The sequence below is a fragment of the Cetorhinus maximus genome, chromosome 1, assembly GCF_964194155.1.
Source record: "Cetorhinus maximus chromosome 1, sCetMax3.hap1.1, whole genome shotgun sequence".
Classification (NCBI taxonomy): domain Eukaryota; kingdom Metazoa; phylum Chordata; class Chondrichthyes; order Lamniformes; family Cetorhinidae; genus Cetorhinus; species Cetorhinus maximus.
In genome coordinates this window covers 203,106,039-203,129,255 of record NC_135879.1, presented here as the reverse complement: position 1 = coordinate 203,129,255, position 23,217 = coordinate 203,106,039, and the positions used below count along the sequence as shown (strand labels likewise).

General features: G+C 43.0%; 1 protein-coding gene across 1 annotated transcript in view; it reads right to left on the bottom strand.

Moving 5' to 3' along the window:
- Positions 1-682: 682 nt before the first annotated feature.
- alpk2 (alpha-kinase 2) overlaps positions 683-23,217 on the bottom strand; it is a 41,683-nt gene continuing 19,148 nt past the window's right edge. The window contains exons 6-10 of the mRNA XM_078551901.1: positions 20,857-21,128; positions 19,102-19,190; positions 17,876-18,093; positions 17,178-17,226; positions 683-1,856 (exon numbers count right to left, since the gene is read on the bottom strand). Of these exons, the coding sequence (XP_078408027.1) occupies positions 1,583-1,856; positions 17,178-17,226; positions 17,876-18,093; positions 19,102-19,190; positions 20,857-21,128 (902 nt within the window). The 3' untranslated portion in view covers positions 683-1,582. The remainder of the gene's footprint in view (positions 1,857-17,177; positions 17,227-17,875; positions 18,094-19,101; positions 19,191-20,856; positions 21,129-23,217) is intronic.

The window sequence follows — 23,217 nt, the reverse complement described above, 5'->3', positions numbered from 1 at the left end:
CCAAACTACCATTTCCTATGCTCTTTGCAATAACCAGTGCTTCTCTCTTCAGTTGAGTTATCTCCAATGCATTGCTCAGGGGTAAAAAGATCAAATTTTCATACTCTCACTTTCCACATAACTGCATTTCTGCTTATCTCCAACTTCCAGCAGAACTTTTGGCATGTTTCAATTATGGAGAAAGCAAGGAAAACATTAGATAACCGAATCTTGGATGACGATGGAGTGTCTCGGTGTTTCAGTGGCAGAGATGCTGAGGTATGGGAAGAGGTGGACAATCTTATGAAGGGGGAAGGTAAGCAGTCTTGGTGATAGAAAAAAAATGACATCTAAAGGTCAGCTCAGGAGTAGCAGGATGCCAAAGTTATGTTGGGTCTGGTTTAGCCTGGGGAAGTTAGTGGCAAGGGAATAAAGTTCATGAACAGGGCTGAAAATAGTGGCTTTAGTCTTCCTGATGCCAAGGAAGTTACGGTACCTCCAAGGCTGGATGTCAAACAGTCCAGTAAAGGTGTGTTGGTGAGATACAGCTGGATGTTTTTAGCTTCCATGTGAAAATTGACCCCATGCCTATTGATTAATGCATCACACTATCTTCTATCTTGGATATTAACATGAGGTTCTCCTAACAGAATGAAAATAAACTAAAATAAATGAACAGAATGACCCTACCATATACAACATATACTTAACATAAGATTAAGGTTTTATTATATGTTTCTGGGGAACACCACTATTTAAATAGACAGATAACCTTACAATAGGATTACATTCATTTAAAATGCAGTCACAGGTAGAGTTGGCTTTGCCATTTTTTTTTACTTTAAGAAATCTAAGTGAAGCAACAAGTTCCAAACTTCAGGGCACCAAAAAAGCAGAATAAAAGTAGGAGAGAAGATAAACCAAGAAGTAATAATTAGATGAAACCAAGCTTGAGATTTTAAAATACGTAAAAGGACAGGAAGGTTGAGGGAAAGAGAAGTTCCAGCATTTTGAAGAAAAATAGAATGGAAATAATGGAATATAATGGTTATAATGGAAAATACAATGAATCTTTACTTCAATGCAAGGAGGATGCTGGGTGCAGGAGGGATATGCAGTATGGCACATTAGGAGCTCGAAGGAGCAAAAAAATAAAGCTCAGCAGAGCACTGACCACAGTAGAGACCATAATACAGTGCAAGACAGGTAGCAATAAAGTGAGGGAGGTTGGAGACTTGACGTGATACCATGCAGGTAATAGGGACCTTTATCATGCTTCTATTCAGATTGTAGTACTTTGCTAATGCATATCTCTACCACTGAAGCACTTTAGAATTACTTACCTCATGCCCTCGGGAATTTGAACTTGAACAAAGCATGGATCCTAGATATAGCTACTATGGTGTAGTGCAGTTTCTTTCACCTGTGCTTCCTTCAGGTTTCAATGCCTCCTGGGTGTGTGGGATTAATGAATTTACCCTTGTATATTTTCCCTTGCATTGATAAGTTTGATAAAGAAAAATTCATGATAAACAATATACCATATAACCACCACAAAAAAGGTACAGGCTCTTATTGCAGCAGAAATGAATATTTTAAAGGCTTATAGATGTTTCTGTAAAGTTTTGTCTCCAAGTACGCTCTTTGCCTGAGAAGAAAGGCTTCTTCTTGTGCTCTGTGGACTCAGTGGCATTTTCTTTGTTGACCGTGGCATTGGTTGTGACGCTTGGATCTTCAATGAAGGATTCCTCTTGGGCTTATGTTGAGAGACTTTCAGAGATTTCAAACCCATCATTTTACAGTACATATTACACTGATGGAGAGCTTTGAACTGATCAATAAAAGAAATGGAACAGTTCCCTTTAAACCCTTTGTATCTGGAAGAGAATAAACAGGAGATTAGATATCCAGCCGACCTGTTTTGCCTATGGTCCCCACACTTATGCAGCCATGAACAGGTCTACATGTTGGCACTGTGGCTTCCATATACTCACCTTATACCTTAACTAAAGAAGCGGATAATTCCTTATTGATAAGTTACCCTTTGACATGCTCTATCTTTGATTTTTCTTTGGAAAAACTAACTGTGTAACTCAATCAATGGTTCGGCTGATAAAGGGAACCACCTCTTGTCAAATTGAACTGCAAAGACTTTGCCTTTGTCAAAATGAGTCAGAAGTAAGCTTTGTCTTTCGAACAACTTGTGTGCAGCTTTAAGAGGCGACTGTTTGAGATTTCAGTCCTGTAGTACCATACATATGCCACTAAATTGCGCTGTTGCACTTTATCACTTCATGACTTAGTAAGTTGAATGTTGGGCCTTAAAGTGGCCCAGCAAAACCTACTTGTATCACTTGGTATTTTTCTCAGCACAAGGAGAGTCAATCATATTCTTCCTTTGCCGCCACCCCCCCACCTCTTCCCCCCACCCCCAGCCCCACCACTGCCCCTACCAAAAAAAAAGATAAAACTATACATTCCTGAGCCCTACAAGTTCAGATTAGCCTTTGATGGATTTTTCACTTTGCGTTATCTGAGAAAATGATTCCATCAACTCCTTTGATAATTTCCAATCATTCTTCAAAAACATCAACATTCAAAAATTTAAAAAAGATTGAATTATTTTAATCATGAATAAAGAGTGCAACAATCCCTCTGTTTGTTCCCAAGTCTAAGAAAGCATACGGCCGGTCCTCTGGTTGCTGCTGTGAATTGGATTACTGGGAAATGTGTAAACATGTTCCACCAAATAGCTTACCCTCTGGGGAAATGTTTGTCACTCTATGTTTCTCCTTGGTCTGACAAGCCCCACATATGTGGCAAAGATTGGAAATTGTCAAAAGCCTCTAAAGCAGCACACACATATTCCAATTTACTGCATCACTCAACTCCTTCTAAATGCTAGTACATTCACTTGATGACATTGCACCTAAATTAGAACCATAATGCTGTACATCATGCTGTTTTCAACATTTGCGAACAGCGGCGGTTAAGGAACTGTGGGAGGAATCCTACAATATGTGGTATGTGCCAGGTCAACACAAGGGAACAATAATCTCCCTCGCCTAGTGGAAACCAATTTTGGTGGTGGAGGAGGGTGTAGTTGGGGCCGTTGAACTGGAGCAGTGGGGATTTTACTACTTGCTTCCAGAGCTGATCTAGCCAGCTGTAATTTTAAATTATATGCAGAAAGATTTTCAATTGACAAGGGAGTCAAGGGTTATGGGGGGCAGGCAGGAAAATGGGTTAAGGCCACAAGTCAGATCACCCATGATCTTATTAAATGGCTCAAGTAGCTGCATGGACTGTTTCTGCTCCTACTTCTTATGATCTCAAAGCATACCCACTGGAAGCCAAGTGATGATTTGTCCATTAGGCCTGAGGGCTAGAAGAGGTGCAGTAAGGTAAGTTTAAAAAAAATGTTATTTGAAGTTTCTTTTATGCTCCTCCTTCCTGAATCAATGTTAAGTTTAATTTTTACCAACCTGAATCTGTGTCTCCTTGTTATAAAGTATATGGTGTGCAATTGTGATGTTTATGAGATTATTATTTTTTAGTACTATGTCTTTTGTTTTATAGGATTATTATAGCTTGGGACTGTAGCTTTGAATATAAGAAAGATGAAGAGAGCTTGTGACCTGTGCAGGAGTCTGCCTGACAGGAAGCCTGGTGGCTTAATTGTTAGTGATCTGAGGAAGACTCAGATTGTTTATTGAGAAAGTATTTACAATTGGGGACAATGACAGCTATTTCTAAGTTTGCAACGAGTAAGCCCTGAGTCTCCCAAAGTCCCAGAAATATGTTGCAGATATTAAACTGGAAACAATTGTGCTATAAACTATCACTTTGTTTCTAAGGTGAAAAGGAGTTGGGATCAAAGATAACTTAATTAGCATTTCTAATTTTATACAAAGCTAATTTGTCTCTCATTGCCATGGGGAAGAGAGTAAATGAAGCCATTTTGAGATCAGGTTACTTCCCTATAAACCTATGAATATCACAGATAGACAGTAGAGTTGCAGTTTTGTCTTGTGTGATCTGTAACCAACTGAGAGGTATAGAGCAAGGGCTAGAACTAGTCAGGCCTGTATCTTATGCAGAGAAAATACTGACCCTACTGTTCACCATGATAAATGGTGAGTGGGAGCTTGCACTCAAACTGAGTTTGTGAAGCGTTAAGCAGGCTAGATGATTTGCCTAGCTTGGGGCTAGAAGAAGAAATCTACAGTGTAACCCTCAGAGTAAGAGATAGTTCTGGGATTAGAAGTTTCCTGGCTGGGAAAGTAAAAGGGGAGCAATCTATTGGAATCTGGGAGTAACTTTGAACTGTTTGCTAAAAGAACTGTAATTCAGTGGAATGTGCAATGTGCAATAAGTTACAAAGAATTGTTCATTTCTATAGTTTAAAGTATAAGTTGCCTACAAAAGAAAATAGTGTTTAGTTAATTGTGTTTTTTAGTCATTTGATACAGCAAAAGCTTTAAAACGTGAAATCTTGATGTGTTATTCTTTCAGCTAATAACTGGGGGTTCAATTTTTTTTATAGTCATTGGCCCCTATGGAGATTTTAACAAGTGCGAAGTATCTGTACAAAGCATCCTATCATTTGCCTCTTGACTTAAATTTTAACAAAAGAGAGACATAGCAATATATAGTTCCTTATACTATACATTTCTTTGTTATTTATGTTATTTTTACAGCTCTTGAATGCCTCATTTGAACCTGCCTCCACCACACTTCCAGGCAGTACATTCCTGTCCCGAACCACTCACTGTGTGAAAGAGTTTTTTCTCACGTCACATTTACTTCTTTTGCAAATCACTTTAAATATGTGCCCTCTCGTTCTTGATCCTTTTACAAGTGGGAACAGCTTCTCCCTATCTACTCTGTCCAGCCCCCTCATGATTTTAAAAACTTCTATCAAGTCTCCTCTCAGCATTCTCCACTCCAAGGACAACAGTTCCAACTTCTCCAATCTATCCTCATAGCTGAAGTTTCTCATCCCTGTGACCATTCTTGTAAACCTCTTCTGCACTCTCTCCAATATGTTCACATCCTTCCTATAATATGGTGCCCAGAACTGTACACAATATTCCAGATGAGGTCTAACAAGGGTCTTATGTAAATTCAGTATAACCTTCCTGCTCTTGTACTCTATGCCCCTATTAGATTTTGACCCAGTGACAGTGAAGGAATGGCAATATAGTTCCAAGTAAGGATGATGTCTAACTTGGAGGGAACTTGCAGTTGGTGGTGTTCCCATGCATCTGCAGCCCTTCTATGTCATTGAGGTGTGGGTTTGGAAGGTGTTGTTGAAGGACTCTTGGCGAGTTGCTGCAGGCATCTTGTAGATGGTACACACTGCTGTCACTCTGCGCTGGTAGTGGAGGGAATGAATGTTTAAGGTGGTAGATGAGGTGCCAATCAAATGGGCTGTTTCGTCCTGCATGGTGTTGAGTTTCTTGCGTGTTGTGGGTTGGTGGGAACTGAATCAGCATAATGGTTCTTACATATAACTGTAAAAGTTCTATGCTGAATAATGCAAAATAAAATGAAAATAAACAGAATCATTGACCTTTCATTAGGTCAAGAACACATTTTCTAAATAAATCCAATATTATTTAATTTTATCATTAGGACACGGATAACATTGGCGATCAGCAATAATTGTCCATCACTATTTGCAAGTGGTTGTTTTTCCAACTGAATGGTTTGCTGGTCACTTCTGAGGGCATTAAGGGTCAACTATGTGACTATGACTGGAGTCACACGTAAACCAGATTAGACAGTGATGGGAGGTTCCGTTCCCTGAAGAACATTAGTGAATCAGTTGGGTTTTTATAACAATCAAGGAGCTGTCAGGATTTTTATTTCTGGTATGAGATCCGTTGAGCTCAATTCACAACTTTCCATGGTGGGCTTTGAACGCAAAGAGGTTGCTACTTCAGCAGCAATATACCAACATCCAATCCAACACATATTTACCTATCTGTAAGTATGACAATCTTACACGTGCCATAAATTTATTCCTGAAACACTGTTCATAAAATTCAACACACCAGCTATTGTCATTTCTTAAACACAAAGAACTAAAGACACATGCAACAGGAAGAACGACCACATCCTTTCGAAGGATCATTAACTACTTTCAGGTTAGTTGCTGATTGATTTCTATTGGCTCTTGCTGTGATTGTAGAAACATTTGGTGGTTTCTAGAAAATGTTAAAGTTACTGAAATCTACAGCACATGCTGAAGGACTCCTGCCTTTAAAGATTGTGTACAAATCACTTGTTCCCAGACATGAGTGCAATAGCATTTCTCCTGGACTGCAGTATGAGAAGAAGAATGAGCCGAGGTGATATAGAGCACAAACTGCTGGAAGAGGGAGGAGGAGGGGATGAAGGACACTCAGCCATATCCATCCAAGTTTTCGCAGAATGATTCTTCTACTGAAACTCAGTGAGGAAAAATATACGAAATGTCTGCACTTCAGTATTGGTGTTCTTACTGAACTCTGCCAAATGCTACAGCCGCAACTGCAACTTCAGAGTAAGGTGTGAGAAATGACATTGCCAGTGGTTGGGAAGGTGACCATGGCCATGAATCTTTATGTGCTGGGCTCCTTCCAGGCTGCAGCAGATGATATTTGCAACATCTCCCAGTTTGCAGTCCACCGTTGCCTGAGAGTTGCACTGAGGCTTTCTATTCTAAGACAGCAGTATACATTTCAATCTCCCTTTGCCAGGGAGAAACAAGTGGAACACTTCATTTTGTGGGAGCCACATGCCAACTCTGAAACATGCGGGAACCGAAAAGGATTCCATTCCCTCAATGTGCAACTGGCGTGTGACCATAGACTGCGTATCATGCAGGGCAATGCTAATACCCTTGCAAACGTCACAATGTCACATGGTGTCTGCTGCCATCTGCATTTGAGCCACCAGAAGAAACCAGAGAGTGGCAATTGGGTTACATGGGCTAACCATTGACAAGATGACTCATGACTCCAGTGCACAATCCATGAACACGTGGGCAGCATACTGAAACAATGCTTGCATGGCCTGCACTGCTCTGAAGGAACTCTACTGTATGATTGTGGTCAATGAGATACTTTCAGAGCAGATCGAGCACCTCATTACTGAGCATCCACGAGGCGCTGTGGGCCATCAGCAACAGTAGAATTGTATTTCACAATCTATAACCTCATGGCCTGACATATCCCTCACTCAGTCATTACCATCAAGCCAAGGGATCAACCCTGATTCAATAAGGAGTGCAGGAGAGCATGCTAGGGGTAGCACCAGGCATATATAAAATGAGGTGCCAACCCAGTGAAGCAACAATACAGGACCATATATATGCCAAACAGTGTAATGAGCATGTGATAGACAGTGTTAGGCAATCCCACAACTAACAGATCCAATCAAAGCTCTGCGGTCCAGCCACATCCAGTCTTGAGTCGTGGTGGACAATTAACCAACTAACTAGAGGAGGAGGTTCCACAAATGTCTCCATCCTCAATGATTAGGAGGCTCAGCACATCATTGCAAAAGACAAAATTAAAGGACTTGCAGCCATCTTCAGCCAGAAATGCTGAGTGGATGATCCATCTTTGCCTCCTCCTGAGGTCTCCAGCATTACAGATGCCAGTCTTCCGCCAATTCGATTCACTTTACTTGATATCAAGAAACTGCTGAAGGCTCTGGATACTGCTAAAGGCTAGTGGCCCTGATAACATCCTGGCAATAGTACTGAAAACTTGTGCTCTAGAGCCAGTCACGCTTCTAGCCAAGCTTTTCCAATAGAAGTACAACACTGGCATCTACCTAACAATGGGAGAAATTATTCAGGTCTGTCCAGTCCGTAAAAAGCAGGATAAATCCAACCTGGCCAATTACCACCCGATCAGTCTTTGGTCCATCATCGGCAAAGTGATGGAAGGGGTCATCAACAGTACTATCAAGCGACACTTGAAAGGCAATTACCTGCTTACCAATGATCAGTTTGGATATGCCAGGGCCACTTGGCTCCAGACTTCATTTCAGCCTTGGTCAAAACATGGACAAAAAGCTGATTATCAGAGGTGCAGTGAGAGTGACCACCCTTGACATCAAAGCAGCATTTGTTTGAGTGTGGCATCAAGGAGCCCTAGCAAAATGAAGTCAAGGGGAATCAGATGGAAACTCTCCACTGGTGGGAGCCATGCCTAGCATAAAGGAAGATGGTTGTGGTTGTTGGAAGCCAATCATCTCAACCCCAGAACAGTGCTGCAGGATTTCCTCAGGGTGGTATCCTAGGCCCACCCATCTTCACCTGCTTAATCAATGACCTTCCCTTCATCAGAAGTGGGGATGTTCACTGATGATTGCACAATGCTCCATACCATTTGTAATTTTTAAAAAATTCATTCATGGGGTGTGGGCTTTGCTGGCTGGGCCAGCATGTTTTGCCTATCCCTGGTTGTCCTTGAGAAGGTGGTGGTGAGCTACCTTCTTGAACCGCTGCATGTGCTGTAGGTACACCCACAGTGCTGTTAGGGATGGTGTTCCAGGACTTTCACTCAGCAACAGTGAAAGAACGGCAATACATTTCCAAGTCAAGATGGTGAGTAGCCTGGAGGGGAACTTCCAGGTGGTGGTGTTCCCATATGTCTGCTGCCCTTGTCCTTCTGGATGGTAGTGGTCGTGGGTTTGGAAGTTGCTGTCTCAGGAGCCTTGGTCAGTTCCTTAAGTGCATCTTGTACACACTGCTGCCACTGTCCATTGGTGGTGGAGAAGGTGATTGTGGCTGAAGTGCCTATCAAACAGGCTGCTTTGAACTGGATGGTGTCAAGCTTCTAGAGTGTTGTTGGAGCTGCACTCATTCAGACAGGCGGAGAGTATTTTATTGCACTCCTGACTTGTGTTGATGGTGGACAGGCTTTGGGGAGTCAGGAGGTAAATTAGTCACCGCAGGATTCCTAGCTTCTGACCTGCTCGTGTAGCCACAGTATTTACATGGCTGGTCCAGTTCAGTTTCTGGTCAATGGTAACACCTAGGATGTTGATAGTGGGGCATCTAGCAATGGTAATGCCATTGAATATCATGGGGCGATAGTTAGATTCTCCCTTGTTGGAGATGGTCATTGCCTGGCATTTTTGTGATACAAATGTTATTTGCCAGTTGTCAACCCAAGCCTGGATATTGTTCAGGTCTTGCTGCATTTGGACATGGACTGCTTCAGTATCTGTGGAGTTGCGAATGGTGCTAACATTGTGCGACAATCAGCGAACATCCCCACTTCTGACCTTATGATGGAAGGAAGGTCATTGATGAAGCAGCTGAAGATGGTTGGGCCTAGGACACAACCCTGAGGAACTCTTGCAGTGATGTTCTGGAGCTGAGATGACTGACTTTCAACGATTATAACCATCTTCCTTTGTGCTAGTTATGACTCCTACCAGAGTGGACTGATGACATGGTAATTGGCTGGGTTGGATTTTTTTAAAAATTCATTCATGGGATGTGGGCATCACGGGCCAGGCCAGCATTTATTGATAAAAACAAAAAGCTAAAAGCTACTGCGGATGCTGGAAATCCAAAACAAAAATAGGATTACCTGGAAAAACTCAGCAGGTCTGGCAGCATCGGCGGAGAAGAAATCAGTTAACGTTTCGGTCTCCTCTACATTGGAGAGACCAAACGCAAACTGGGCGACCGTTTTGCGGAACACCTGTGGTCTGTCCGCAAGAAAGACCCAAACCTCCCTGTCGCTTGCCATTTTAACACTCCACCCTGTTCTCTTGCCCACATGTCTGTCCTTGGCTTGCTGCATTGTTCCAGTGAAGCCCAACGCAAACTGGAGGAACAGCACCTCATCTTCCGACTAGGCACTTTACAGCCTTCCGGGCTGAATATTGAATTCAACAACTTTAGATCTTAAACTCCCCCTCCCCCCATCCCCACCCCGTTTCTCCCCCCCCCCACCCTTTTTTTTTCAATAATTTATATAGATTCTTCTTTCCCCACCTATTTCCATTATTTTTAAATCTAAAACTAAAACCTTGTTAGTCTTTCCACCCCACCCCCACTAGAGCTGTACTTTGAATATCCTGTCTTCCATTCTTAATTAGCACTTTTCTTAGACAAATATCACCACCTTCAACACCTCTTTGACCCTTTTGTCTGTGACATCTTTTGATTATCTGCTCATCTCCACAATCACCACACCCTCAACGTCTCTCTCCGCCCCCCCCCCACCTTAAACCAGTTTATATTTCTCCCTTCTCCTATGCTTCAGTTCTGCCGAAGGGCCATGAAGGCTCGAAACGTTAACTGATTTCTTCTCCGCCGATGCTGCCAGACCTGCTGAGTTTTTCCAGGTAATTCTATTTTTGTCCAGCATTTATTGCCCATCTCTAATTGCCCGTGTTAATTGCCCAGGCCATTTAAGAGTCAACCACATTGCTGTGGGTCTGTAGTCACATGTAGGCCAGACCAGATAAGGACATTAGTGAACCAGATGGGTTTTTACGACATTCAGCAATGGTTTCATGGTCATCATCAGCCTTTTAATTCCAGATTATTATTGAATTCAAATTTCACCATTTGCCATGGTAGGATTCAAACCCAGGTCCCCAAAGCATTACCCTGGGTCTCTGGAATACTAGTCCAGTGACAATACCACTCTGTCACCGCCTCCCCCTACTGCTTTTTGTGTACAGGACACATCTGGACAATTTTCCACATAGCCGCATAGATGCCAGTATTGTAGCTGCACTGGAACAGCTTTGCTAGGGGTGCAGCAAGTTCTGGATCACATCTGTAGTATTGCCGGGCCCATAATCTTTGCAGTATCCAGTGCCTTCAACAATTTCCTGATATCATGTGGAGTGAATTGAATTGGCTGAAGACTGGCATCTGTGATGCTGGGGACCTCCGGAGGAGGCCGAGATGGATCATCCACTTGGCACTTCTGGCTGAAGGTTGTTGCAAATGCTTCAGCCTTATCTTTTGCACTGATGTGCTGGGCTCCCCCATCATTGAGGATGGGGATATTTGTGGAGCCTCCTCCTCCAGTGAGTTGTTTAATCATCCACCATCCTTCATGACTGGATGGCAGGGTGTCAGAGCTTAGATCTGATCTCTTGGTTGTGGAATCGCTTAGCTCTGACTATCACTTGCTGCTTAATGTATTAGGCATGCAAGTAGTCCTGTGTTATAGCTTCACCAGGTTTATACTTCATTTGCAGCTATGCCTGGTGCTGTTCCTGACATGCCCTCCTGCACTCTTCATTGAACCAGGGTTGATCCCCTGGCTTGGTGGTAATGGTAGAGTTGGGGAATATGCTGGGCTATGAGGTTACAGATTGTGGTTGAGTACAATTCTGCTACTGCTGATGGCTTGCAGCGCTTCATTGTTGCCCAGTCTTGAGTTGCTAGTTCTGTTTGAAATCTATCTTATTTAGCATGGTGGTAGTGCCACACAGCACGATGGAGGGTATCCTCAATGTGAAGACAGCACTTCGTCTCCACAAGCACTGTGCAGTGGCCACTCCTACAGATACAGTCATGGACAGATACATCTGCGGCAGGCAGGTTGGTGAGGATGTGGTAAAGTATGCTTTTCATTCTTGTTGGTTCCCTCACCACCTGTTGCAGACCCGGTCTAGCAGCTATGTCCTTTAGGACTCGGCCAGCTCTCGCCTGATGGATGTTGAACTCCCCCACCCAGAGTACATTCTGCACCCTTGCCACCTTCAGTGCTCCCTCCAAGTGGTGTTCAACATGGAGGAGCACTGATTCATCAGCTGAGGGAGGTGGAGGGTGGTGGTGTGATACGTGATAATCAGCAGGAGGTTTCCTTGCCCATGTTTGACCTGATGCCATGGGACTTCATAGGGTCTGGAATCGATGTTGATGGACTTTCAAGGCAACTCATTCCCGACTGCATACCACTGTGTCACCACCGCTGCTGGGTCTGTCCTCCTGGTGGGACAGGACATACCCAGTGATGGTGATGGTGGTGTCTGGGGCATTACCTGTAAGGTATGATTCCATGAGTATGACTATGTCAGGCCGCTGCTTGACTAGTCTGTGAGACAGCTCTTCCAATTTTGACACTAGCCCTCAGATGTTTGTAAGGAGGACTTTGCAGAGTCAACAGGGCTGAGTTTGCCGTTGTTGTTTCTGGTGCCTAGGTCGATGCTTGATGGTCCGTCCTTTTTGACTTTTTAGTGGTTTGATACAATTGACTGATTTGCTCGGCCATTTCAGAGGGCATTTTAGGGTCAACCACATTGCTGTGGGTCTGGAGTCACACGTAGGCCAGGCCAGGTAAGGACAGCAGATTTCCTTCCCTAATGGGGATTAGTGCACCAGATGGGTTTTTACAACAATTGTTTCATGGTTGTTATCAGATTTTTAATTCCAGATTTTTTTTATTGAATTCAAATTTCACCAACTGCTGTGGTGGGATTTGAACCCAGGTCTCCAGAGCATTACCCTGGATTTCTGGATTACTAGTCAAATGCTGCCTTTACTATTCCAGTAAAAATACCACTATGCCATTGCCTCCTCCCCCACCCTGACCACCCCCGCACCCCATTGCTTCCAAAAGCCAACTAATTACACTTGTGCATTTCCTTAGTGTCAGTCTTCTGTGTGCCTATGCCTGTTCGAGTGCTCCTCTTGCCTGCTGACTTTCAGTGGGACAGACTTAGGATAGCCTTGAGAGGCAACATCGAGCAACTTTGAGCCTTGCTGCCTGATCTTTGAATATCACCACCTCAATATGATTGGTGGCATTCTGGGCTGGCTGACAGGCAGCTGCAAGGGCACTGGCAGAGTAACAGTGGTGGGAGAACAAATGCTGTCATCCTGAGAGAGAGGATATTGTGTTCATATTCCATGGAGTCAATGTCACACACAGTGTGCGCTTGAGCAATGGAGGAACAGACTATTGGACAGCTGTGAGAGCCTTGCAAGCCTTTTGGAACACCAGTATCTGCAGCCGTGATGGCAGTCGTCTGGAATTGGATGACTCATTTGAGCTGCAGAAGCCTGACGTTTGATGGCTTCTGCTTGTGTTGCAATTGAAGTAGAGACATTGACTATAAAACACTGCTATGTGGTTGGGTCCACAAGTGTGCTAATGGAGTTGGCCACCACTTCCCTTCTGGAAAGGATCAGCTCTAAGCTCCGTGCAAAGCCTTTGTAGGTGGTGCTGGATTCCTCCGTGCTCCTTAACATTGCATGCAGGCTTTATGACAAGCCTGCCAATGTATAACCATCTGCCATCACCCACAACCTGACCCATTAAAGCGCTCATTTGAGTCCTCTGCAGCAGAACTTGTGTGTGGCTTCACCCTCCAATGAGCTGCGCTACCTTTGTCCATTGCTCTGGCTGCAGAGCACTCGTGTCCAGCTGGCTGTGTGTGCTGGCTGAGTGTGGCATTGGTGGGGAGTGTGGGGCTTGTAGCAGTGCTAAGTGTGAGAGGATGGGGTGAAACATATAAATGTATAACTCATAATTGATAGAAATGTTTGATAGGGGAGTGATGGGATGTGATGTATTGGGCAATGTGTGAGGCATGTGAGGCTAGTTGCTGTACCTGGTGTGACATAGCATTTCACGATGCATTTACTGACATTGAGGTCATTGAACCTCTTTTGGCAGAGGATCCAAGCCAATGCCCTGTCTCCTGGCATCGACCACTATGGTTAGCTGCTGCCACAGTTTGCCGTGTGAGCATCCTGGTCTTCTCTGGATAGAGGGTCTCTTCTCCACCAAGTTGTCCAGCACAATATCAGGGAAGCTTGGAGCATGCTTTTTCCTTGTTGCACCTTAATTCATTCTCCTTCCTGCTCACTGTTTCTTCCACAAACAGTTCCGACACCGTTTCCTGTTAGAATGAATCTCCCCTTAATGAGATGCAGGTTAGCTTTAAGTAGTGCAGGTTAACTTTAACTCGCACAAATTTGGGCCCCTGCTGAGGCATGAACAGTGCATTTAGCACTGACTGCATGCAACAATCATGCAAAATAATAGGCAGCACAAAATTGGCTCCTCAAGATTGATCTTCCATCCAATATGATCATGGCTGACCTACTGCCTCAACTCCATTTTGCTGCCTGCTCCCCATATCCCTTGATTCCCTAAGAGATTGAAAATCTACCTTTCCCAGCCTTGCATATACTTCATGATGAAGCATCTACTACCTTCTCTGGTTGACAAGATTCACAGCCCTCTGAGTGAAAAAAAAATCTCCTTCTCTCAGTTCTAACTTATCAATCCCTTATCCTGAGACTGTGTTGCTCCTGTGTTCTAGATTCCCCAGCCAGAGGAAACAACCTGCCAAGTCCCTTCAGCACTCCAGGGCAGGAGTTTTCAGTTGGTGGGTTTCCTGCCCTGCCACCTAAAGATTGCATGGGGAACACATCCCCACCTTTCATGTTCATTTTATTCATTCATGGGATATGGGCTTCACTGGTGGGGCCAGCATTTATTGCTCATCTCTCATTGCCCTTGAGAAGGTGGTGGTGAGCTGCCTCCATGAACTGCTGCAATCCATGTGGTGTAGGTACACCCACAGTGCCTAGGGTGAGCGTCCGGTTTCATTCCTTTTTTGTGACTTTGTAGCAGTTTGTTACAACTGAGTGACTTGCTGGGCCATTTCAGAGGGCATTTAAGAGTCAACCACATTGCTGTGGGTCTGGAGTCACATGTAGGCCAGACCAGGTGACAACAGATTTCCTTCCCTAAAGGACATTAGTGAACCAGATGGGTTTTTTTACAATAATCAACAATGGCTTCATGGTCATCATTAGACTTTTAATTCCAGGTTTTTATTGAATTCAAATTTCACCATTTGCTGTGGTAGGGTTTGAACCCAGGTCCCTAGAGGATTACTACTCCAGCAACAATATCACTACACCTTCGCCTCTCCACGTCTCTGAAGAGCATTATCTCATGGCTACAGACAGGACTTCCACCAATTCAGAGACCTGCTAATCATTCTGACTGGCTGGCAGTTCTATAGCCCCAGCAGCACCAGTGACAGCAATGACTAGGTCTGGGACTAGAAGCAAAGCCCAAATTCCAAATCTAGGAACAGGTAAGTGCGGGTGGTCTCAGAACGGGTAGGGAAGGTGAGGCCCCAGAGGGGTGGGGAGACAGTGGTGGGGGCTTTTGATGGAGAGGCCAGGGGGGCCAGGAGGGAGCTTCCATGGGGGGAAGACTTGGGGGTTCGGGGGGCGCCTGATGTGGAGAGGGGGCCCTTGAGGGAGGCAGCCCCTTTCCCGTTGAGGCCCAAGTAGGGTGACCGCCTGGGCTTTCCCCTTGCCCCTGCACTCCTCCTGCCAGCCTCAAAATTGAGGCCGGAGACGAAGCAGCCCTTAAGTGTCCAACAATTGGCCATTTAAGGTTCTGAACTGGGGCAAGGGCGGACCACCCCATGTAACATTGCAGACAGGTCGGGGCAGGCAGGAGGGTGGCAGGAAGGCCACTCGGGGAATTTTATGGGATCTGCGTTTGCAAACCTGCCAGTGGGAAACTTTAAAACTCTGCCACAGGTGTGGTCTCACCAAAGCCCTGTTCAATTGTAGCAAGACTTCCTTGTCTTTGTCCTCCAATCCCCTTGCCATTTGCTTTCCTAATTGCTTGCTATACCTGCATGCTAACGTTCTGTGTTCCTTGTAGGAGTACACCCAAGTCTCTCTGAACATCAACATTTAAAAGTTCCATGTCTTTTAAAAATGTTCTGCTTTTCTTTCCTTACTATCAAAGCGAATAACCTCACACTTGCCCATGTTACACTCCATCTGTCGTCTTGTTGTCCACTCAGTAAACCTGTCACTATCCCTTTTGCATCCTCTTTGAGTCACAGAAACATAGGAATAGGAACGTAGGAACATAGGAGCAGGAGTCGGCCATTTAGTCCTTCGAGCCTGCTCCACCATTCAATAAGATCATGGCTGACCTGGTTGTGGTCTCAGCTCCAATTCCTGTCTGCCCCACATAGCCCTTGTCTCCCTTGCCTAACAAAAATCTAACTCTGCTTTGAATAAATTTAAAGACCCAGCCTCCACTACTTTCTGGGGAAAAGAATTCCACATACCAATTCGGGGAAATAATTTCTCCTCATCTCTGTCTTAAAAGGGAGACCTTTTATTTTTAAACAATGTCTCCTAGTTTTAGTCTCCCCACACAAGAGGAAACATTCTCCGGGAATCCACCCTGTCAAGTCCCCTCAGGATCTTATATGCATCAGTGAGATCACCTCTCATTCTTTTAAACTCCAATGTGTATAGGCCTAAACTATTCAACCTGTCTTCATAAGATAAGCCCTTTATCCCAGGAATGAGTCCAGTGAACCTTCTCTGAACTGCTTCTAAAGCAATTATATCTTTTCTTAAATAAGGAGACCAAAACTGCACACAGTACTCCAGATGTGGTCTCGCCAAAGCCCTGTACAGCTGCAGTAAAACTTCCCCACTTAAATATATTCCATTCCTCCTCACAGCTTACTTTCCCACTTTTGTATCATCAGCAAACTTGGATGCATAATTCTCAATCTCATTGTCTAGGTCATTAATGTCGAATGTAAATAGCTGAGGCTCCAGCACTGATCCTTGTGGCACTCTTGGTTACAACCTGCCAATCTGAAAATGCTCCACTCATCCCTACTCTCTGCTTTCTGTCCGTTAACTAATTCTCCATCCATGCTCATATATTATCCCCAACTCCACGAGTCCTTTGCGTACTAATCTTTTGTGTGACACCTTTTAAATACCTTTTGGAAATCCAATTATACTACATTCACTGGCTCCCCTTTATCTATTTTACTAGTTACATCCTCAAAAAACTCTAATAAATTTGTCAAACACAATCCTTGTGCTTGTTAATATCAGGGGCATTGAATTTAGCCCCCAATATGTACAAAAAAAAAGGAAACTTGAGCACGAGAGGTAATTGCAATTTAAACTTCCATTCTATTAATAATATTCTTGACGGGGTTTCAACCCAGCAGTTATAACATAGCAGCTGCTTGTTTTACTATTTCAGGTTGAAACTTCCATCACAAGTCATTTACAGTAATATTACTACCAATACCATGTCATCAACCTAGCAACAGAGAATGAGCTGTTGCAGCATCATCAATCAAGATACGGAGAATGAGCTACTGTAATAGTATAGACCATCGTTTTCTTCACTTACCCTTTTCTACTAGTTGCTATTCCAACATCAGTTAATTTCATTCCTACACCTACAGAAAAACAATTGGAAAGAGTATGTCTTTTACAAATTATGTAAAACATGCACAAAAGTTATTACATAAGTGGAAATAAAGTGAAAATCTGTGGATGTTGGACGTCTGAAATGGTGGTAATGAAATTTAGGTAGTATCCTTCATTGGAAGGCTGGTGAAGGGTGCCAACTGAAATGTTAATGTCACACTGTCTTTCAGGTGTTTCATGTGCCTTTATGCTTTTCCAATTTTATTTGAGTAAATAGGTAACTAATAAGTAACTGTATGTGAAGTATAAAATGCAGTGTGTGCGTATGGTATTGCCCCAATGGCAAATGTGACATAGATTGAGATGAGATTTGAATACCTGCAATTTGCCTATCAGAAGGGAATTGGCTTTCACTTGAAAAATAAAAAAAATGAAGGGCTATGGTTAAATTGCAGAGGCAACACTAATTGGATAGCTACCTCAAAAGAAGCACGATGGTTTGAATGGTCTCCTTCTATGCTGCAAGATTCTAATGATAATTATGATACTCCTTTAAATTCAGGTTCTGATAATGGATCAGTTATTATACTTAAACTGGCCAGACACTGACCATCCTGCTCATCTCTGGAACACAAAGACATTCGTTCCAATGATTTCAAAGCAATATATCATATTTACCTTGCATATCTGTGACAAGGAGGTTTCCTTCTGTCCACTGATACACCCAGTGCTGGAATGTGCAGCATTTCTGACCGACTTCAGATTCTTTTCTACCAACATTCAGCTCTCTGCCATCCTTCACCGAATACTTAACAAACTCCCCTATCAGTTCCTCTTCTATAGTTGCATAAGGGATGCTGTTTGCTGGGCGATGAATTAGATATATGGGAATGACTCTAGAAAAGAAAACATGATTGTGTAACATCTGTTATAGGATGTGTACCTCCTGCCTGGGTAACAAAAACATTTGTTATTTAATTACAATAACTAAATGACATGAACTATAAGATCATAGGAACATAGGAGCATGCTCCACCCTTCGATAACATCATGGCCAACTCCACTTTCTTGTCTGCCCCCCCATAACGCTTGACTTATTTGTCTATCAAAAATCTACCTAACTTAGTCTGAAATAAATTAAATGACCCTGTCTCCACTGCTTTTTGGGGAAGAGAATTCCACAGACTAAAGACCTTCGAGTGAAAAATATTCCCCTCATCTCCATCTTAAAATGGAGACTTCTTATTCTTAAACTGGAGTATTGCTGAAAAAAGAGACTTATTTTGTCAAAGCCTTTTGTCTTGCACTTATCAGGACAATTCATAAGAAAATACCAATGTTAAGGAAAACAACATATTTATACTTTATGTACAGTACTTAAACTGTGTACTCTAGTTCTAGTTTCTCTCGCAGGAGGAAGCATCCAGAAATCAGTGTGATTATTAAAGGAATTGTTCTGAAATGTGTAACTGAATCATACAGGTGAAAAGGTCCCAGACTGTACAAAGTGAGTTGATCTCAAAAGATTGGCAGAATGTGCACAATTGGCCTCAGTATTAGTGAAATGGGAATGTGGTCCATTCTCCAGAACTAATGTTCCTCATTTGGATGAGCACAAAATTAAGAAAAAAAAATTCTTAACAATTACAGTACGTAGTTGGATACCATGAAGGAATCACTGACAGTCATAAACCATGGAAAAATGCCTCCTGTAAGAGTCTAGGAGTTCAGCATATAAGATGCATTTCCATGGCAGGCACATGATTTTGGTATGATCATTCCAATTACAATGCTCTTCAGAATCAATACACTTCAGAGTCAACTGTAATGCAAATAAGGACCTGGCTTTATAGCACAGATAAGGGGAGCTAAGGCCAGTGCAAGTAAAACACACATTTACTCACTCAGGTGCTTCCCCAAAGCCTTCTAACAATGTCCCCTCTGCTGAAAACATATTGCCATGTTGCCGAGCAGCGTTCTGTACATGGCATTCCTAAAAATGAACAACACTGTTTTTTACTCTACTGCATTAGAAAGAAACATTTATCATATTTGTGTAGTCATAGTCACCACTCCTATTGGTGATATTTTATTAATTGAAAATAAAGCATCACTGTCACATGAAAGTATATTCATAGAAGTTACAACCACAGGAAATGGCCATTTAGTGCACATACCCCCATACACAGGTACGAACAGAAGTCCCAATTTTAACGTCAGATTGGGCAGGTGTATGATGGAAAAGGGGTTGAAAGGATAGGATAACAGGGTGGGTCAATGTAATTAGAACTATTTTCTCATGGGGAATGTAAATGCCCATGTCATCATTTACATTCCCCATGAGAAAATAGTTCTAATTACATTGACCCACCCTGTTATCCTATCCTTTCAACCCCTTTTCCATCATACATTTGCCCAATCTGATCTTGAATGTTGATATAGTTTCTGCCTCAACCACTAACCTGGAAATGAATTCCACAGCCTCACAACTCTATCTGAAGAAGTTTCTCCTGCACTCTGTTCTAAATCTCTTACATTTCAGCTGTGTTACACTTGCCCTAAAACCTCAATTTCCTTCCAATCTTGTGAAGTCAATACTGCACCTCTAACTGAGGTCTTGTGAAAGTTCTATATAGGCTTGTCATCAACTCTTGGCTTTTATAACCCTTGATGTCAATAGAGCATAACATGAGGTCATGGGGTAGGGGTTGGGGTGTAAAACATGTAACTGAACCAAATCCACTTGGTGGGTTAGGTTAAAATTGGGACTTCTGTTTGTACCTGTGTATGGGGGTATGTATGCTGGGTGGATTTTTGTGTGACTACTCCCCTCTGGTGAAAGTAGGTTGGAGCAAACACATTGACTGCCCACTCAATGGTAACAGTCTGAGGCCAGAGCAGTTTTCAATTTGGAGCAACTTGATCAGCAAAAGTGTTGGTAAATCCATTACAGTAAAGTTACAGAAGGAGGACAGTGATGGCTTGTGCATCACAGGCATAGGTTTTTGAGGAGCATTAGTGCTCTTCCTGACCAGATGCTAATCATTTACAAATATGCTTTTTAACGTTTTTGGATTATGAGTGCTCTTCTTAAGGCCTGCTGGTTAGGCTGCTCAAGGGAAAGTGCTAATAGGCAGTGCGTGTGCAGAACACACTCCGCTTATTGGTAGTGCAAAATTGCAATGAAGTCCTATTGTCACAATTCCCTGAATTTCACAGATCAACAGGGCTCGGGCAGTTCCCTGGGCCGCCCAATACAAGGCTCCAAACAAAATGTTGACTGATCCGGATGTCAACAGTAATGGGGCAGTAAGTATTGAACTGCTATTGCATTGCACAACAACCCCATTACTGCTCACTGGAGGGGATGGAAATCAACCCCTATTTATGTGTGTAAATGTTAGAGAAGAGAAACTTTGTGAAGAAATGGCTGAGGTAAATTCTGTGGGAGAAAAAAATCAGCGCGTGCTTGAGCAGATATCAAAATATTGCATGGATATAATGCATTGTGCAATTAATATTTTCTTAACTTAGCAATGGAGTTTATAATAGGGCATTTTTAAGTACATGCTAAAACAATTTTTTATTAAAGCACATTTGTATGATGGATATGAAATATTTCAAGGAGCTGCCTCCTTCTGTTAATCTGTATATTTTACCTGTACTGCCAATATATAGTTCTGTTTTGTGAGCTCGCTGTTTGTTTTTGTCCCATGCAAAATGACATTGTGAATTTTTAAGACACAGTTATGTCCGGGATTAAACAGAGGTACAAGGCCATAAGTAACTTTGGTCCGAAATGCTTTTCGGTGCAATCCTTCACCAAAATGTGATTCTTCTGTTGCAATACTGCCACACATCTTGGCATCAAAATTGCACTCATTTGTGAGTTCCTTTTCAATTACGGGTTGTAACAACTCAATTTCCTCTCCTAAAAAGAAAAGAGTGAGAAAATAATGTTATTGCAGTCTGAGGTATTGACTATCACACTGTGAGCCCAATTGATTGGCACCCCATCTACCATGTTATACATTCAAACCTAACACTGCCAGTGCATCATGGCACCAGTGTGTACCATTTACAAGATGCACAACAGCAAATCACCCAGGCTCTTTTGACAGCGCCTTCCGAACTTGCTACCATCTATAAGAGCGAGGGCAAAAGGTATATGAGAACACCACCAGAATATCACCATTACTTCATCATCACTGGGTCAAAATCTGGAAACTCCCTACCTAACAGCAATGTGAGTGTAGCTACACCACATGGACAACAGTTATTCAAAAAGGCAGTTCATCACCACCTTCTCAAGGGCAATTAGGGATGGGCAATACATAAAGGCCTTACCAGTGTGTAGTAATTATGGTTTATTTGGTGTGTAATGTACCTTTAAGAATAATACTTGTTAAGGAAGATCACATGATCTGTATAAACCAATAGGACAGTAGCTTGGGCCACTTCAGCAGTCAGTGCAGAGATGAAGTGGAGTTGAAAGCACATGTGTAGTTGCTGCTGAGTATATTGTAAATAAACTTAATCTTTCCACCCAAGAAGTGTCTGCAGATCAACTCTATCATTAATAGTACAACTTGGCCACCCTACAACACAGTGATGCCCACATCCCATGAACAAGTAAAAAAAAGGGCTGTTTGTTTCCAGCAAAGATAAACAATTTCTCTGCAATTAACTATGAGTTTGTCTGCCATTCAGGATTTTGCTCTTATTGCAGTGCAGATCTGGGGAATGCAATGATATCCACAGGTACTCCAATATTTTTTCAAGTGTAGAAGTTGCCAGGTTTTTTCTGTATTAAACTTGCATTTTATTTCCCATTATGTTGAAGGTGTAAGGCCTGGGCACATAGCTGCTGGAAGATCAGGTATGGGAGCTCCTGGACATACATCAAAGCTTCAGTGCCCACTATGAGTTTGATGCAATTAGGCAAGTGAAGTTTCAGCAGTAACTATTTGCCCAATGGTATCATTCAATTGCCAAGTTGAAGACCAGACAATAATGGTAATACGCTTGCATATTTTAGGCTAAGTTATGTGGCTCAGCATGAGAAGCTCTTGACAACAAGAAGATTCCTGCCAAGGAATTAAACCCTTGTTTGTCAATTGCCTAATGACTTAGTGGCTCTCCTCTTTGCGAGAAAGTGGGGTAAGTGGGACCTCTTTAAGACTGAGTTAGTTCCAATGGGGGCGAAGGTCTGAATCCTCCATACCAAACTCAGGAGTCCATTACGTGAATCAGGAAAGCTGTAGCACTTCTGGCACTGATATTTGACCAGCCGATTCCAGCTCATTAATAGGATCTGCGGGCCAAAATTCTCCCTACACAGCTTCAGGTAACCCTGTCAACCAATGTCCTGATGGGTAAGGTGGTTTTAGCTAGACAAGCAGTGAAATTCTTACCATGGTCAGAATTTTCCCATCGGCGATTTGGGGGTGGGGCCTGCTCGCCAACGGGAAAATGACGCGGGATGACGTCGGGAGGAACCCACTACGTCATCCCGGTCCATTTAAATTTTTACGAAGGCGGGCAGACAGCAAAATCAGCTGTTCGCCCGCCGACCTGTCTATGGCCAATTGAAGCCATTGACAGGATCATTAAGCTCATTGAAAGGCCTGCCCATCCAACCTTAAGGCTGGCAGGCAGGCCAGGAGCCCCACTGGCGGGATCAGGTTTCATCTCAGTTTTTAAAATGTTTATTAAAGTTTCACTCATATTTATTAACATGTCCCATCTCGTGTGACAGTGTCACATGAGGGGTACATGTTAGTAATGTTTTTCTTTCTCTATTTTTAAAGTTTTTTAAACATTCAGCGCTCTCCCTGAGACAGCACTTAGTCTCAGGGAGCAGTGCGCTCTTCACATGCGCAAAAGAGCGCACTTTGACAGATGGGAAATCCCTCCACCCCCTGCACAGGAAGTGCATAGCCCGCCACCGAGCCGGTGGGGCCCACCCGCCCATCAAGGTCAAAATTCTGGCCCATATCTTTGAGCTGATAAGTTGAAGA